The 18,946-nt window shown below is 42.3% G+C and overlaps 1 protein-coding gene across 1 annotated transcript; it reads right to left on the bottom strand.

Annotated features, from left to right (window-relative positions):
* Positions 1-6,836: 6,836 nt before the first annotated feature.
* Positions 6,837-12,109, bottom strand: LOC134293753 (uncharacterized). Its single transcript, XM_062962307.1, has 2 exons — positions 10,347-12,109; positions 6,837-7,118 (listed from the first exon to the last, which is right to left on the bottom strand). The coding sequence occupies exons 1-2, from the start codon at positions 11,892-11,894 to the stop codon at positions 7,077-7,079; spliced, it is 1,590 nt and encodes a 529-aa protein (XP_062818377.1). The 5' UTR covers positions 11,895-12,109; the 3' UTR covers positions 6,837-7,076.
* Positions 12,110-18,946: the final 6,837 nt, after the last annotated feature.

The raw sequence follows: 18,946 nt of genomic DNA on the forward strand, positions 1-18,946 counted from the left end.
AACTTCCCCCCATTTTTTTTCTTAATCAGTTTTCTTCCCAGTTAGAATTCAAAAATTACTTTTTGACCATGTCTATAAGGCTAAAATAAAGCGGACTTACCACTCAGCTGTGCAGTGAGTCCACGGAACACATGGCTCGATTCACAACAGAGGTTCTACATCCAGCCATTAATGGGGGTCAAGGGAATATGGGATTTATTCTAGATATTCCAGTAAGTTGTGGAATGATCCTAGAGTTTCAGAGTTTTGGCTGTGCAAAATTATCATTAGTCCTCGTAAGTCATGCTTACAAAGCAATGTCCAATACATGGGCATGGCCTGTGCCAAAAACTTAAGAATCAAAACTTACCCAATACTTTTTCATTTGAATTTTGTAAACCTCAGAAGCCCCCCAAAGTCAGTTTCATTTTCAGCGCAAGCAAGACAAAGCCAAAAAGGCTGTCATTCCTATTTAAATTAATGGCCTCTCACCATTAGGAAACCAGCAGGGAAAAAGCAGAATACACTGAGAAAGAGACTGAGGAAGCACAGAAATCTTGGAAATGTAGTTTGGAAAGGCGAGGAGCCCTATGTCCTGTCCTAAACTACATTTAGGCCCTGTCCTAAACTACATTCCCCAGAATTCTGCTTAGCATCAGAAAGCCCCAATCAGGAGAGGAGAGAGATTTGTCCCTCTGTAGCAGCAGCCAGCCAGAGTTCCAATAAATCATTGAATCTGCAAAGAGGAGGACTGACTGATACTTCTAGTAAGTAAATCTCTGTGCTGGGCTGGGCAAAAATCCCTAAATGGAAGAACTATTGATTAATATGAGAGAGATTCAATGGCATAGCTGTTGTGACTTTTTTATATTAAAAACTGTTCTTGTCAAAACTTAAAAAAATCCTAAAATCAGTGGATAGCTGGTTTTTAAAAACCGTATTTAAACTGTTAAAATTTAATTATTTGTTGTTAATTCGTTAATTCATTGTTGTTAATTGTCTAATTGTCTAATTTTTAATATCATGTCATACAATGTTTGATTTGTAATTTAATTTTTGTGATTTCTGTTTAAATTTTATGGTTATCATCTTTGATATGGGCATTGAATATTTGCTTTTGTTTGTTGGTAAGCTCCCTAAGTTCCCAAGGGGAGATATGGCAGCCTATTTATTTAGTTAGTTAGTTATTATATTTCTGAAAGTTGGGGGAATGACCCCTTGTCATCTTGTGTCATTGTATAGAAAATTTGAGGAGAAAGCTCTTGTTTTTTAATATTGTTCATAAAAACTTTGAAAATTCCCCAAAAAACTCTGGATAAGTGAAACATTCTGAAACTTGATGGGCTAAAAGTGGTAAATATGTTCTACCATTGCAGCAAGTTTCAGCCCAATAAAATGAGAGAGAAAGGAGCCCCTGAAGTTTCCCCACTTGCTAAATTACTATAACAAAAAAGTAATAAAATTTTGTTACTCTCGTTATAGTAACAACATTATCACTAACAATACTTTAGAAACACTTTAGAAACGAAATGTCAGTACCCTCTAATTTTGTAATGTGTTTAAGATGTAACCCTGGATGAAAGAGAAGGAAATCATGGGGGGAAATTTACACACAGAGACATAATTTTTCACTTGGTATCACTCTTTCTATTTGAAGAGAAAGATCTGCTACTATAATACATTACACTGCCTTAACTCAAATGTCTTTCTTTCTTCCTACCCAGTTAAGGCAGACAGAACTACAGTGGTATTCTACCCTTTCTGTGATGAGATTCAGAAGTTGTACGTGGTTGCCACCAAATTTCAGTAAGTGAAATTTTGAGATTTCTCAAGGGGCACTAAAGCACACAAACATACCAAACCATTTTTGTACCCATGCCAACGCTATTTATTCAGTGGTGCAGTGCATTCATCCCAATTTTTAAAGCAGCCATCCAAGGTCTGAGATTAGTTTTGGTGATAGCAGTCAGCACCTTCAATAATGCCTTTACAGCATTGGTTCTCAACCTGTGGGTCCCCAGATGTTTGGGCCTTCAACTCCTAGAAATCCTAACAGCAGGTAAACTGGCTGGCATTTCTGGGAGTTGTAGGCCAAAACATCTGGGGACCCACAGGTTGAGAACCACTGTTAGTCTGACAGTCTGGTTTAGTTTTAACACTGCACCACATAGTATGGCTCTGAAATATAGTGCTCTTTCACACTACAGTGGAACTTCGACTTAAGAGTGTACCAACTTAAAAGTGTTTTGAGTTAAGATCCATTGTATAGTCTGGGTTTTGCTTTAGCATGTGAGCAATGTTTTTAGTTAAGAACTAGCACCGGAGGGAGTGCTGGACCGAAACTACAGGGCTTCAAGGGAACAGCCTTTGTGCCTTGTGACTCTGCCTCGTGATCTTGTCCGCTTTGGGAGATTGCTGTTCGCTTTGCTCTTGTCTGTTTTGGGAGATTGATTTTGTGTTGTTTTTATTCCTGGTATGTTTGGCTTCATAAAGAGAGAGAGAGAGAGAGCAAAAGAGGAGGCTGGAATGAGTCCAGTAGGAAGAAAATGATGCTTCTGCCTCTCCCTTTGTGCTTTGTGCTTCCTTACTACAACTCTGTGGTTCTACCACTTTAAAGTTGATCTTTCTTTTTTATTGTTACATGTGAATGTGCATTTATACATTATTTGTTATTTGTAAAGTACATTTTCTTATTTAAAAGCACATAACAAAAAAATTGGGGATGGGGGTTCGGGGGGACCAGAATGGATTACTAGTATTTCAATGCATTTCAGTGGGAAATTTTGTTTTCAGATAAGAGTGATTTGAGTTAATAGCTCAGTCACAGAGCAAATTACCATCTATACTCGAGAATAAGCCAACCCGAATATAAGCCGAGACACCTAATTCTACCACAAAAAAGTGGGAAAACCTCAAACCTATTGAGTCAAGTATAAGCTGAGGGTGAAAAATGCAGCATCTACTGGTAAATTTCAAAAATAAAAATTGATACCAACAAAATTACATTAATTGAGGCATCGGTAGGTTAAATATTTCTGAATTTTACATAAAACTGTAATTTAAGATAATAATAAGTCTTTAATAAGATAAATTCAACTCTGATTACCTATATACTTGAATATAAGCCAACCCAAATATTAGCCAACCTGGACTCTCACTTGAGTATAAGTCAAGGAGGGCCTTTTCAGCCCTAGAAAAGGGATAGAAAACTCGGTTTATACTCGAGTATATACGGTAAGCTCTTAAGGTATCACTGTACACCAGTGATTCTCAATCTGTAGGTCCCCAGGTGATTTTGCCTACAACTCCCAGAAATCACAGCTAGTTTACCAGCGGTTAGGATTTCTTGGAGTTGAAGGCCAAAACGTCTAGGGACCCACAGGCTGAGAACCACTGCTGTACACAATTATAGCACTATGATTCCAATTTAACTGCCATGGCAACTTACGACAGAATTCTGGAATTTATAGTACAGGGAGCATTATATTCTCAACTAAAGAGCTCCTCTGGAGCCTCTGACCAAATTACCAATCTCAGGATTCAATAGGATTCATTCATGACAGTTAAACTGGATAAGTGTGAAAGGACCCAGAGTGTCAGATCCAAAGTCAACCAGTTATGTAGATGTCTGAATGGGAATTTGGATCTAGATATCAGATGTTGCCTTTTGGGAATTACTTGCTTCAATGTTGCTGTAAATGTACTGATGACAGAATGACCTAAGTAAAAAAACACAAGATAAAAATAAATTGCTAAAAATCACAGGCTAAGATGTATTAAAAATTGGCTGCGGCTAAGCCCTTTTTTTCCTATTTGGATCTAAAGTGGGAAGAGGTCTTTAGCCTCTATTTGAGATGCTCCGAACAACAGAGGAGAAAACATTTTAAATGAAGAAAACAATCCCTAGTGTATATGCTTACTGGAGAAGGAAATGCAATATAGACCTGAATGCTGATTTTTCTGAACTTCAAATATACAAACACCTCTGTTTTTCCAATAGCTCATCCAATTTTTGCATAGAGAAGCGTAAACAAACTGAAGAGAAGGGGGTGGAATGCTTATAAGTCTACAGAGAAGAAGAGACGAGGGGGAAAGGGTCTCCTGTTCTATTAACCCCTCTCAGTAAATAGCAAATGGCATCATTCTGCATGAAGAGACACACTGGGGATTTATTTAAGGGGTGGAGGAGAAATCAATAAATACTGCTTGTTTGTATCATTAGCATTAGATTGGCTAGCAGACCTGATCCTATAAATATAGAGAGCTGAGGCAACTTCCTCGAAGGCAGCACCAGCTGAAGCCACAGATACAGTGGGAGAATCTAACCAAATGCATTTAGTAGTGGTAGTAGTAGTGGTGGTGGTAGTAGAGAAGGAGGAATGCTATAGCAACTTGGAGATGGACTATTTCATTTTGAATGTAGCTGTCCATATTACTTTTCATAGAGTCTTTTTCTGGTCTGTAGAGCACATTCTCATTGTACCAGTTCTCTTAAAATGGGAGTATTTAGGGGAATTTGTTAGACATTTGAGCAGTCCAACATGAGAACACAGCAATGAAAATGGGGAGCAATACTCATTTCTCAATCACCTGTCCTTTACAGTTTTCTGCTTTACAATCCAGTACATGTCTACTCAATGTAACACATACTGCCTTCAATGGATCTTACTCCCTCTCATTTTCTCACAGTATCCCTCCTATCAGGCTTGCCAGAGCTGAGTGAGAGGGAGGTCCTGGTAGAAACTGCTGCTTCTGGCAGATGGCATGCACACATACACACACTTTGTTGGACTGGATGTCTCCAGGGGTCTTCCACAGAAATACTGTTAAGCTTATATTGGTTAAAATTCTTCGTTTTAAATATTGTATTGTTCTCTCGTTTTCTTTTTTTCTTTTTTTGCACTGTGTGAATTAGTTCACACAAACTTTCTCCATCCATCTGTCAATGGCCTGTCCCATGCTTGATACACATTAGGAGTGTGCAAAATTTTGTTTCTAATTAGTAAATCGTATGTAATTCGTAAACTTCATATATTAAACAGATATTAAAAACACGGAGGGCACCTACACAAAAACTTAAGAATCAAAACACACCCAATACTTTTTCATTTGAATTCTGTAATGCTCAGAAATGTATCAAAATTGGTTTCATTTTAAGGAAAAGTGAGGGGAAGCCAAAAAGGCTGCCATTCCTCTTAAAATTAATAGCTCTCATAATTAGGAGAGGAAAGCAGAATGTTTTCCCTCCTAGCAGCAGCCGGAGTTCCAATAAATGGTTGAATCTGCAAAGACAAGACTGACTAATACTTCAATACCAGTAAGTAAATCAGTTCTGGGCTGGGAAGAAATCTCAAAATGGAAGTTCTATGTGCAACATTCAATGATATAGCTGTTGTGGCTTTTTTTAAAAAACCTTTTGTCAAAAATTTAAAAAAATCCAAAAATTAGTAGATGTACAAATATTTCTGAAACTTGGGGAAAATGATCCCTGTTATCTTGTGTCAATGTATAGAAAATTCAAGGCAATAGCTCTTGAAGTTTTTTTAAAAAGTTGTTTGTAAAAACTTTGAAAATTCCCCCAAAATTCATGGATGAGTGAAATATTCTGAAACTTGATGGGCTAACAGTGGTAAATATGTTCTAAAATTGTAACAAGTTTCATGCCAATAGGAGAAATATGCCCCTGAAGTTCCCCATTGGCACAATTAATTTCTTAACAAAAAGTAACAAAAAAGTACTTAACTCATTATAGCTATGATATAGATCCCGTCCAATTTCAGAAACACTTTAGAAGCAATTTTCCCCCATGCCCTAATTTTGTAATGAGTATTGAAACATGCTTTTTATTGATATCACAGACCTAATATATATATACATTATACATAATATAATATTTATAAACAATTTTTTGGGCCCCACAAGAAACTTTTGCTTCAAAAGGGGCTTTGAGAAACCATGTTTTAAAGTGATAAGAAAAGGTGCTGCTGTAGATCACCACTGAATGTGACTTATTTCTAGTATCATGAAAATTGCAAAATTAAATGCAGTGATACTGGGGCTTCAAATTTGCATGGGTTATCTGGGGTGTTGTTGATCTTACTTCCTTTCATCTGTTACCTTTTCTTCACACTCCAAGTCAGGAAACCTTCATCTCCCCAGATGCTTAATTTTGCAATGATAAGGGAATATGGTATTATCAAGCCACAGTAACACCCCCTCTCCAAGATTTATAGTTCACCAAGGGCTAAGAAATAAATATATGATTTTTCCCTTTTTAAAAAACCATTTCCAGACTTGTGCAGGTTCAAAGCATCGAATGATCAAGGCCGAACCAGCAACTGCTATAAATCCCTAAATTCTATCATATCTAACCCTTTAATAAATTGTATGTATTCTTCATGACTTTCTGTATAACTTTTATCTTTCTGTGTATTGTGTATATTCATATATAAAAATGCATAAACTTCTTTACCAAAATATAACCAGATAAGCTCAGAGACATTCACCTCCCTGCTGAGAGATTTCATGGACAGGAAGGGTGGACAAACCTTCTGGGCCTTTTTGCAAGCCTAGGCGATTTTGCAAGCCAAGGCATTGTGTTGTCAAAAACTTTCATGGCCGGAATCACAGGGTTGTTGTGAGTTTCATTGTTCATGTGCATGCAGAAATAGGTGATTTCTTTTCAGCCTAGAGAAATTCAAACCTGTTTGTCTAGCTTTATGGTTCACTTGAAGCTGAGAGATTGCTGCCTGCAAAAACCGAAGCTCAGAGTATATATATTCATAGAGCTCCTTTATTTTGGACTCAGACCTTGTGTCAGCTCACCACAGCCGCTCCTGAATGAACACACGAGACTCTTTGTGGTATCACCAGGAACTTTTACTGTAGGAAACATGAACATCAGAAAAGCCAAGAATGGGAGGCTCCGGCCAACCCTCCTTTATATACCCTCCCCCTCATTTGAACAGTCTCTTCCCGCTCAGTAAAACCCCGCGCAAATTCCCCGCCAAGTCCATCAGCCGTTTCTCCTCCGAGTCCTGGGACGCAGGTGTCTTATCAATGTCAGTGACCCTGAAACTCAGAGCCACATCCAGGCTCTAGTAGCAGGGTTCTGACATGGCGTCCTCCTCCCCTTCGTCCTGGAAGGAAAAGATTAAACACAACTATTGTTCTCCGCTGTCCAGAGTTCCTTTATACTTTTTTAACAGGCTGCAATGGAATACCGGGTGTACCTTTCCTAGGTCCTTTGGTAGCCTCAGCTCATAGGTCACTTCGTTTATTCTTTTTGCTACCCTGAATGGCCCTATATAGCGTGGAGCCAATTTCTTGGATGGGAACCCCAATTTCAGGTTTTTTGTGCTCAGCCAAACCAGATCTCCTTCGCCCAATTTGTCCCCCTCTCGGCGCCTACGATCCGCAAAGAGCTTGTACTTCTTTTGTGTTTCCCGCAATGCCTCTACCACGGTTTGCCACCCTTGCTTGATTTTGGCCGGCCATTCCTCGTCGGTCTGGCCCTCCCCTTCCTTCCACTCGGGTAGCCTGGGGAAAGGTGCCACCTCCTGTCCGTATACTATTTCGAATGGGGCACGACCTGTGGCCGAATGTACGGCCCCGTTAAAAGCCATCTCAGCAAACGGAAGAAGGTCCGCCCAATCATCCTGTCTATAATTGGTGTACATCCTTAAGAATTGGCACAGTGTCTGTTGGGTACGTTCGACCCCCCCGTTGGTCGCGGGATGAAAGGCCGAGCTCAGGTTCCTTTCTGCTCCTAACAGCTGTAAGAATTTTCCCCAAAATTTTGCAGTAAATTGGACTCCCCGGTCACTAATTATCTTGTCGGGACACCCATGTAGGCGATATACATGCTTCACATACAAATCAGCAAGTTTTTCAGCTGAAGGAAGTTTTGGCAGAGCCACAAAGTGTGCCTGTTTTGAGAATAGGTCCAATATTGTCCAAATGTATCTGTGGCCTCTGCTGGGGGGTAGTTCGCCTACAAAATCCATGGCTACGCATTCCCATGGCCTCATGGGCTCCACCACCTTCTGCAATAGCCCCTGGGGCTTCCCCGGTGGTGTTTTTCCCTCTGCACATAATTCACACTGCGTGACGTATCCCCTGGCGTCTTTCCTCATTCCGGGCCACCAGCATTGTTTGGCCAACAGTTTAATAGTCCTGGTGGGGCCTAGATGACCCGCACCCTTGTTATCATGGTACTTCCTTAACATTTCTCGTCTTAAACATTCAGGAATATACAATTTCTTATTTACAAACACCAAATCCCCACACAATTCTCCCTTTTCTTTGTTTGTTTGTAACCATTTGTCCATTCCATACGCTCGCTTCAACTCTTCCTCCCATATTTCTCCTCCCCCCGTGGAAATGGCAGTACGTTTGTTTTCTTTGGCCGCTTGTGCTCGAGTTAGTACTGCCAGGCCCCATTGCTTATCAAGAAAAATACTCCCTTCAGATTCCTGAATTCCTCCCCCGTGCTGAGGCATCCGAGAGAGAGCGTCAGCGAGTATATTATGTTTCCCCTGGAAGAATCTGAGTCTGAAATCAAAACGGCTGAAATATTGGGCCCATCTAATTTGCTTCGCTGATAGTTTACGAGGGGATCTTAGATACTGTAAATTTCTATGGTCAGTCCACACCTCAAACGGTGTTCCACTTCCTTCCAGGAAGTGTCTCCAGCACTCTAGTGCTTTTAGAATCGCTAAGGCTTCTCTCTCCCAAATCGGCCAGTTTTTTTCTGTATCGCTAAACTTTTTTGACAGATAGCCACATGGCTTCAGGTTCCCCCCCTCGTCTTTCTGTAGCAGAACTGCCCCATATGCCCGGTCTGACGCATCGCAATGTAATACAAAGGCTTTAGACATATCAGGGTGCTGTAGGACAGGCTCCTCAGTAAAACGCTTTTTAAGGGCTTCGAAAGCTTCCTGGCATTCTATTGTCCAGGTCAGTTTGGCCCCTGGGGCCTTCACTTTGGCTGTTTCTCCCCTACCTTTAGTCTTTAACAAATCCGTTAATGGCAAAGTGAGGCGCGCAAAGTCCTTGATAAATGTTCTATAGAAGTTTGCGAACCCTAGGAAGGATTGCAGCTGCTTCCGTGTTTTGGGGGCTTCCCACCCCCTCACGTCTTCTACCTTCGCAGGGTCCATCGCCACTCCCTGGGAGGAAATCCTATACCCCAGAAAGTCTATCTGGTCTTTATTGAACTCGCACTTGGCAAGCTTCGCATACAGTTTTGCTTCTCTCAACTTTTGCAGGACTTCCCTGACTAGTTCTATGTGTTGCTCCTTAGTCCGAGATACTAACAATATGTCATCTAAAAAAACAAAGACTCCCTTGTACAACAATGGATGCAACACTTCGTTGATTAATTGCATGAACGCGGCGCCTCCGCCGCACAAACCGAAAGGGAGCACACGATAATTGAATAATCCGAATGCACAGGAGAAGGCCGTCTTCCACCTGTCCTCTGGTTTAATCTGCAATTTATGGTACGCTTCAATTAAGTCCAATTTAGTGAATATCTGTCCCTCCGATAACTGGGCGATCAAGTCCTTCACTAAAGGTAGGGGGTATTTATTTCCAGAACTGATTGCATTCAGGCCCCTGTAGTCAATGCAGAGCCTCAGCGTTTGGTCCTTTTTGCGCCTGAACAACACAGGCGCCCCTAGAGGGGAATTTGAAGGCTCTATGAAACCCCTCGCTAGGTTTTTATCAATGTATTTTCTCAGTTCCTCCTTTTCCCTAGCCGACATTGGGTATATTTTTGCCTTAGGAAGCTCTGCTCCTGGGACTAGCTCTATCTTCACTTCAACTCTCCGCTTCGGTGGGAAACTGTCTGCTTCCTTCTCATCAAATACGTCCACAAAATCCCGATACTCTGGGGGTAATTTATCTGCCAGTTCTGCTATCCTGATAGAGTCTTCCTCCCCCCTTTTCCCCGGCTCCCTTTCCACTTCCTGGCTCCCTCCTTCCAACTTCATCCTGAAGATCATGCTCTTATCCTCCCAGTTGATTTGCGGGTTGGCCTGCCCCAGCCATGGCATGCCTAGTATAACATTATAGCTGGCTATTTGTGATATCACAAATGACACCTTTCCTTCCCAACTCCCTATCTTACACTTTACATCTTCGGCACTGTACTTAGCTAATGATCCCGATGCTGTGGATCCGTCCAACTGCGAAAAAGCTATTGGGGATTCTAGGTTCGTTCTTTCGCATCCCAATCCCTCGGCTAATTCAGGGGAGATGATGTTCCTGGAACATCCACAATCCACAAATGCTTTGCAGGTTGCTTGTTTGCTGCCACTTTCCAGCTGAATGGGGACCACTATCATGGCTTTGTCCTGACTTACCAACCCCCCCGAGTGGTGCCTCATCGGTGGTTCTTCCTCGGCGCGTTTCCCTGCCACGGCTCTTGGTTTGGGCGGGCCTCCGCCTTCCCCTTTTCTCTGCCAGCACTCGGCAGCCCTGTGGCCCAAACGGCCGCACACGAAGCAGCCCCTCCTGCTGGTGCTCACGTTCCCTGTCGGCTCCGTTCTCCTCCCGGCTGGGGTTGATCCCTCCTTCCGGCTCCCCTCTTTCATCTGCGGCCGCTGCTGTAGCCCTCCTCGGTGCCTCCTCGCCTGGGCCAGCGATGTCTCGATGCGCCCCGCCAGCTGAATCCATCCGCGCAGTGTGTCAGGCTCATCACGATGCACCGCCCAGGAGAGGATCTCCCGCCTGAGCCCCTCTTTGAAGAGTTCTATCTTTGTCACTGCAGACCATTCCGGCACCTTTTCAGCGAGGCATTGGAACTCCTCCGCATACTCAGATACCGACCTCTGCCCCTGGGAGACGGTCTTCAACTCCTCCCTCGCCCGGATCTGCTCCAGTGGATCTCGGAAACGGGTCTCCAGGGCCCCCATAAAGCGTCGGAGTGACCCCAGACATGGGTCGCGCCGCGCGTGTAGTTGAACGTACCAGCTGGCCGCTCCCCTCTTCAACACTGCACCAATGGCCCGTACCCGGCTGGATTCCGTTCTAAAAGTGTGGGCATTGTCCTCCATATAGCCCCTCACCGTGGTCAGGAAAAAATCCAGTTCAGAGGACTCTCCCCCAAACTCGATCCTTAGTTCCTCTCGTCTCGGTAGGGGTCCCTGTGGTGGCAATCCCCAATCCTCCGCCCGTCGCAAGCCCCCTTGCGGGCCAGTGGGCCTCGCTGCTGCTTCCCTTTGTCCTGTGCCACGCCCGGCATTCGCCAGGGGCACCAGGGTCTCAGTTGGGAGCGTAGCCGGGATTCTCGGAGGCTTTTCCCCTTCGTCGTCACTCTCCTCCACCCGCGTCAGGCTCGTTTGGATCTTGGGCCGGGCACCGGGCTCCTTTCGCATTTCCCTTCCCTTCGGTGCTGGGAGGTCTGCAAAGCCCTGGCTGCTTCCCATGCTCACGTCCCACATTGAGCTAGCCCGGAGTTCCCTTCCTCGCTCCGGCTCCGCCAAAACCGCCAGGCGCTCCATCGCCCTCGACATCACTGCCAGGGTGGTCTCCATCGCCGACATCCTCTCCTCCAGAAACACCATCTTTTGCGGGCCTGGGGAAGGTGAACCTTCCTCTCCTCCGGTGCTATCTCCCCGCACCACTCCGCGCCTCTGGGTTACCCCATTTGGCTGGGCATAAGCGGTGGATGACGCCAGGGCCGCCAGCTGGTGGAACTCAGCGTCCGTCTCGGGAGTGGCCCTTTCCGACCTTCCTCCTCCGGCGCCCAAGAGCTCTTCATCCTCCACTTGCATGTTACACCTCACCGCTACAGCGGGATGGTGTCCGTATTCTTGGCTTAGTGTCAGCTCACCACAGCCGCTCCTGAATGAACACACGAGACTCTTTGTGGTATCACCAGGAACTTTTACTGTAGGAAACATGAACATCAGAAAAGCCAAGAATGGGAGGCTCCGGCCAACCCTCCTTTATATACCCTCCCCCTCATTTGAACAGTCTCTTCCCGCTCAGTAAAACCCCGCGCAAATTCCCCGCCAAGTCCATCAGCCGTTTCTCCTCCGAGTCCTGGGACGCAGGTGTCTTATCAATGTCAGTGACCCTGAAACTCAGAGCCACATCCAGGCTCTAGTAGCAGGGTTCTGACACCTTGATTATAGAGATCATCACCCTTTGTCCCTTGAGTCTTACACCTTTGTTTTTTAAAGCTCCTATCTTGGTTTGACACAGAACTAGACATTTGAGCTCATCAGAGGCCCATTTTCATATCTTTACCTGCAGTGGTGCAATGAGTTAAACACTTCTGCTGGCTGAACTGCTGATCTAAAGGTTGGTGATTCAAATCAGTGAGACGAGTGAGCTCCCATCTCTCAGCCCTAGCTTCCCATGCAGGATCATGAGAGAAGCCATCCACAGGATGATAACACATCTGGGTGTTCCCTGGGCCACGTCTCTGAAAGACTGCCAATTCTCTCACATAAGAAGCAACCTGCAGTATGTTCTCGATTATCTTTTGACATGATAAGAAATCCTTTATTTTCCCAGACTGTACCCTCGGGGGGGGGGGGGGGGACCTCTGTAACTGATTGGTCCAGCTGCCATTCCCGCTCCCAGCCAATCCTGGCATGGATCCTAGCCAGCCTCTTTTCTGGCCAATCAGGAGAGAGGGTGGGAAGTCCCCTGCAGTGGGTGAATAGTTATCAGAACTGTATAAGATATCTTGTATTTCTCTATATGTTTATGCTTGTACCTTTGAAGCAATTTTTCTGTACTTGCATCCCTTTTGGCCAAATGGAATATACCTCTGTAGCTTGTCTTCAACTTGGTGAGTGTGTTTCTCTGTCCTGGCCTAGCAATTTTTTGGCATATGGTTCACCAGGAATGGGTCCCCTTTAGCTGCGGTGCTAGTTAACCTCAGCCATGGGAGCTGTAGTCCAGACCATTAAGAGAGCCCAAAGTACCCTATCGTTTTGCTTGCTCCGTCCCTGGACCTTTGGCCAAGGTCTTTATTTGTCCAGCGCCTCATGCTTTCCTTTCCATTGCCTAGCCAGGAAGGGAGGAAGGGAGGGAGGGAAGAAGGAACCACATTAATTGATAAGGCCAGGAAATGTGTATGAAGTAAAGCCTTTGAGACCATTTTTAAAATTCAGCATAATGGTGTATCCAAAAATCAGACAGTCCCAAGTTTTGTTCCTCCTTTTTCTGATTTTGTTTTTGAATTCCATGTATTTGTTTATACCAGAATATTTTCCATCACAGCAGGTTTTTATACCCACTCCACAGATCAGTTTATTTCAATCTAGTATAAATGGAAGAGAACAGGAACAAAATGGTTCACTTCGGAGGTTAAGATTTTCGGGAGAGGCCCTACTCTTGATCCCACCACCCTCGCAGGTGCAATTGGTGGGGACGAGAGACAGGGCCTTCTCAGTGATGGTCCCCATCTATGGAACTCCTTCCCTAATGAAATCAGGTTGGCCCCCTCCCTTCTGTCCATTATGAAAAAACTCAATTCATGGTTGTGGGACCAAGCGTTTGAGCACTAGTCAGAGTAATAATTAATGGGAATGATTTAGGTGACTGACAATGGACAGACTCTGGACTATGACTTTGAACTGGTGTAATTTTTAAAATGATATTTTATAATGGATGTTTTAACTAATTGTATTAATTGTAATTGTTTTATTATTGTTGTGGTTGGCATTTAATGGTTGCCAGTTGTTCCCCTCTGAGGGTGTGAATGACGGGATATAAATGTATGAAAATAAATTTTGTGACATACAGAATTTGAAGATGCTTTTAAATAGGGAGCAGTATTTCTAAAACCTTGCTGAATCTCTATGTGCTATATGTGCTAGTCTGAACCCTTAGGCTTCCCACCTAGTGCATTGGGACGAGAATACCACTTTCCTGAATCACAGGGATACAATTAAACCCTCAGTCCACTGGAATTTTTTTAGATACTGTAATGATAAAGGGATGTAGTTAGACATTCCTAGCACGGTTCACCAGCAACAGGCAACTTTGCTGCTTTGCAAGGATAACTGGAGTCATAACAACAAACTGCAGCAGAGTGAAACCTGCAGCAGCACCATGAATAATTTAAAATGTTTAGCTCTCAGTTCTACTGGGTAAGCGTCTTTTTGGAGGAATTTTCTGAAGAAGGGACCCTTATCCCCAGTGTGGGGCTACTAGCCAAGATGAGAAAGCCTATTTGTCATTAGCTAGGGAGATGCAACTTGATAAGTACGTACATATATTGATTCATGGTTGACTGTGTACCAAAATCCAAAATCCCCAAGCAGTGATACCTTTACTGGGTCAACTTCAAAGCATAAAATACAGCATACAAGCGTTTGAAGCTTCACAAGACTACATTCTCTCTGAGATGTTGTCAGTTAAGATGGTATTGTGGATGTTTAATTACCCATTCTTTATTGGTCTTAGTCCTCCCCTGTTTGTATTGAAATATCTCAGTACTATCGTAAGTAACAACCTCCCTGGCTGGATCTACACTGCCAAATACTGCAGTTTCAGAATGCAATGTAACTACATTGTAGTCTACCCTGCCATATATTCCAGTTCAATGCAGTTAAATTGTATTCTGAAACTTTATTATATGGTAGTGTAGATCCAGCCTCAGACTAGACCTGTGACTAACATCACGACTATTTTTGTCCTCTGTGATTCTTAACAACTTAACTGATGAAATAATGTACTTGATGTTTTGGAGTTGGCCCAATAAGTATGCAACTGAAACCCCTTCATTAATCTGTAGCTTTCCAGAGATTTCGAGCTACCAAGCCCTAAAGCATGACCAATGCCAAAAGTTTATGGGAAATACTTCCCAAAACATGTGGACAGACACAAGTCGGGAAAGACTGCTGAAGAGTTACTTCACGCTCAAAGTAGACTTCTATGTGAAATTATGTTGTTACTGTTCTTCTTTCATCCACTTAGAAGTCCATGATCATGAATCTCTATTCTGAATACCTTCCTTGTTGGCTTTCCATGTTCATGCTCCTCATTCTCCTTAACTTCTCAGTATTAGGAGCATCAGTCCCAATATACTTGTCCACATATAATGTACTTACTTTCCCAAAAGTGTATACAGGCAGTCCCCAAGTTATAAACATCTGATGTACAAATGACTCATAATTAAGAATGGGGGTGAGACAACAGGAAGTGAGAGAAATCTACCCCTAGGAAGGGAAATTTGCTCCTAAAAGAGTTATCATGGGAGAAAGGTGTATCCACTGAAGCTTTATCACCAATCCTTGTTTCCACAACAAGCCAATTTTTCAAAATGCAATTATCGCAGGGACAGAAAGAGAAATAAATTTTTCTGAGCAGGGGCACAGACAGCAATACAAGCCCACAGGGGTGTTAACCATTTCCTATGCTATCCAAAGTTTTCCCTCCCTCTGTGTGTGTGTGTGTGTATATATATGTGTGTGTATATATATGTGTGTGTGTGTGTGTGTGTATATACACACACACACACACACACACACACACTAGCTGTGCCCAGCCATACGTTGCTGTGGCAAAGTATGGTGGTATGGGAAATAAAGTACTGAGGAATTGGTGGTAGTTAAGGTTTTTTTTTTTTAAGTAAAGGTTTTCCCCTGACATTAAGTTGAGTCGTGTCTGACTTTGTGGGTTGGTGGTCATCTCCATTTCTAAGCCGAAGAGCCGGCGTTGTCTGTAGACTCCTCCAAGGTCATGTGGCATGACTGCATGGAGCGCTGTTACCTTCCCGCCGAAGGAGTACCTATTCATCTACTCTCATTTGATTGTTTTTGAACTTTAGGGTTGGCAGAAGCTGGGGCTAACAGTGGGGGCTCTGTCTGCTCCCCAAATTCAAACCTGAATGAATGCTGTAATTAGGGGAAATGATTAGCATGTAGTGGCCTTGCAGCTTTAAAGCCTGGCTGTTTCCTCCCTGAGTGATTTTTTTGTTGGGAAGTGTTAGCTGGCCCTGATTTTTTCATGTCTGCAATTCCCTTGTTTTCAGAGTGGTGTTGTTTGCGGTATTTTATGTGCTTCTACTGTCTGTGGTCCTCAGAAAACAGAGGATATGGGAAGACTTTGGTGATGGGAAGACTTTTTTGGGAGGTGTTAGCTGGCCCTGATTGTTTCCTGTGTAGAATTCCCCTGTTTTCAGAGTGTTCTTTATTTAGTGTTCTGATTTTAGAGATTGTATTGTTCTGTTTTATTATACCACAGTAATTTTATATATTCTGATTTTAGTGTTTTTGAATACTTGGAGGCAGATTGTATTCATTTTCACGGTTCACAGCAACATAATAATAATAATAATAATAATAATAATAATAATAATAATAATAATAACAACAACAACAACAATAATAGTAAGAATGACTTTGGTAATACACACTGCTTCACTCCATTGTCAGCTTCCTTTCTGGAAGAATCCTTCCTTGGGAGGTGTTCGCTGGCCCTGATTGTTTCCTTTGTGGAATTTCCAATTTTCCTGCTGTGTGTAAAGAGTGTTGCTCTTTATTTACTGTCCTGGTTTTAGAGATTATATTGTTCTGTATTATTCTATCACAAGAATTATTTCATATTACAGTAGAATCTCACTTATCCAACATTCACTTATCCAAAGTTCTGGATTATCCAATGCAGTCTGCCTTTTAGTAGTCAATGTTTTTGTAGTCAGTGTTTTAAATTCATTGCGATATTTTGGTGGTAAATTTGTAAATACAGTAATTACTACATAGCATTACCACACATGGAACTACTTTTTCTGTCAAATTTGTTGTATAACATGATGTTTTGATGCTTAATTTGTATAATGATTACCTAATTTGATGTTTAATTGGCTTTTCCTGAATCCCTTCTTATTATCCAACATATTCACTTATCCAACGTTCTGCCGTCCTGTTTATGTTGGATAAGTGAGACTGTACTGTATATTTATAATCTTATATTATCTGCTTAGAACTGGATTATTTGAGGCCCCTTCTACTCAGCTGGATAAAATACACACTGAAGTGGATTATATGGCAGTGTGGAGTCAATATAATCCAGTTCAAAGTAGATAATATAAGATTATAAATGGGTTATATAGCTCTGTGGAAGGGCTTTGAGTCTACACTGCCATATAATAAAATCTGATAATCTGTATTTTATAGGCAGTGTGGAAGAGGCCTAACTCTGCCTGTCCCCTGGGCTAAGTGGATTGCTAGGAGACCAAGTGGGCAGAGCTTAGCCTTCTAAATGGCAGCAATTGGATAAAAACAATTATTCCTTTCCTTCTAATTAGGACTTTATTTTTCTTTTCTTTTTGTTGTATCAACCTAGAGGCGTGGATGATGGGTTGTGTTGTCAAATTTCGAGGTTGGGGGGCCTGTAGTTTTGTTGTTTTGTCGGTCACCAAGATTCCATCACTCTTTATATATATATATATATATATATATATATATATATATATATATAGAGAGAGAGAGAGAGAGAGAGAGAGAGAGAGAGAGAGAGAGAGAGAGAGAGAGAGAGAGCTGGACTTACACTTTAAAAATGTACTTTTTCCAGCTTACATACAAATTCAACTTAAGAACAAACTTGCAAAATCTGTCTTGTTTGTAACTTGGCTATTGCTTGTATAGGGTTTCAATTGTAGTCAATGAAATGTTATTCCATTTTTATTTCAAAAGAACATTTATATTTCAAAATATGGTCTTGCTCATCCAAGTTGAGGAAGAGTGTTGTGCCACTCAAAGCTTGTAAACTTTGCACAATTTCACTGACTACACCTCCACCCTTCTGAAGTTGCAGCAACAAATCTAATTGCAAAATTGTAGCAAGATGCTACTCTGCAAAGTGGGATTTCCTGGGAGCTTTTTCCTCCTGCCTACAGTTGAGCCACTAACACTGGAAAATTTGCACCCTCATCTCACACCTGAAGATAACTCAGGAAAACAGGGCACTCAGAACCATGCCTTCAAATCTGACAATCCATTGTATATGAGACTCCGTGCAAAATGTCACAGAAGGTGAATGAAATCACATCCTGATGTTTCTTTAGGCCCTCATCGAAAAGCTAATGACAAAAGTTGAAAGCAATTTGTTTAAAACCAACATATCTAGATATACATGTTAAAATTTAAACATTGACTATAATTGCTATGATTTCTATATAAATAAAATATAATAATAATAATAATAATAATAATAATAATAATAATAATAATAATAATAATTGTATCCTGCCTCCATCTCCCCACAGGGACTCACTCTAATGTTGAAGAGTGTAACATGTCTACCTGCTGAACTGTGTTCTTTCAAATGTTGGCAAACAGTGCCAAGGTCCTGTGCCTGCTTCTCCTTGTGTCTAAACTGAACATGGACAGGAATGCCGCCCAGAATGTCCCTACCATTAAGCAAAGTGAGGCACATAGTTTTGATCCAGTTTACCTTCAAGATTGCCTTCTCCTGTACAATCTGCTCAGAACACTTAGGTCCTCTGGGGGGCCTCTGCTTCAGCCTCCCAGAAACTGGCTAGTGACTACCACCCAAAGGACCATTTCACTGACCACCCCAAGACTCTGGAATGACCTGCCGGTAGAGCTCTGACAGCTAAACTAGATGTTAGAATTTAAAAACCATCTAAGGACACATCTCTTATTATTATTATCTGCCTCGGGTGGTAGTAGATACTTGATGCAAAAGCCCTTGTGTTCCTTAACTACAAATCAAGATAAATAAATGAGCAAGATGAATTATTCATCATGGCTGAATCTGATCATAAGGAAAGGGGAGGGTAAGGCAGGGATCATACATAGATCCACATGGCTTTCTCCAAATACTTATCTTGGCCTTGAATCATTTCTTTGAATTTCAGGAACCTATACCTTTTGCATGATCAAGCAAATAGCGTAAGCATGAGAATTATGTTATGTGAGTTATGTTCCCCTTGTTTGCTAATCTGAAACAAAAGGTCCTTTTAAACTTTAAAGTT

This window comes from Anolis carolinensis, chromosome 1 (assembly GCF_035594765.1).
Source record: "Anolis carolinensis isolate JA03-04 chromosome 1, rAnoCar3.1.pri, whole genome shotgun sequence".
Taxonomy (NCBI): Eukaryota; Metazoa; Chordata; class Lepidosauria; order Squamata; family Dactyloidae; genus Anolis; species Anolis carolinensis.

Coding starts and splice junctions, on each gene's coding strand:
- LOC134293753 (XM_062962307.1), bottom strand. CDS start 11,894: ATGTTCATGTTTCCTACAGTAAAAGTTCCTGGTGATACCACAAAGAGT. Junction 7,119..10,346: donor GGCACCACTCGGGGGGGTTG/GTAAGTCAGGAC, acceptor TTTTCCTTCCAG/GACGAAGGGGAGGAGGACGC.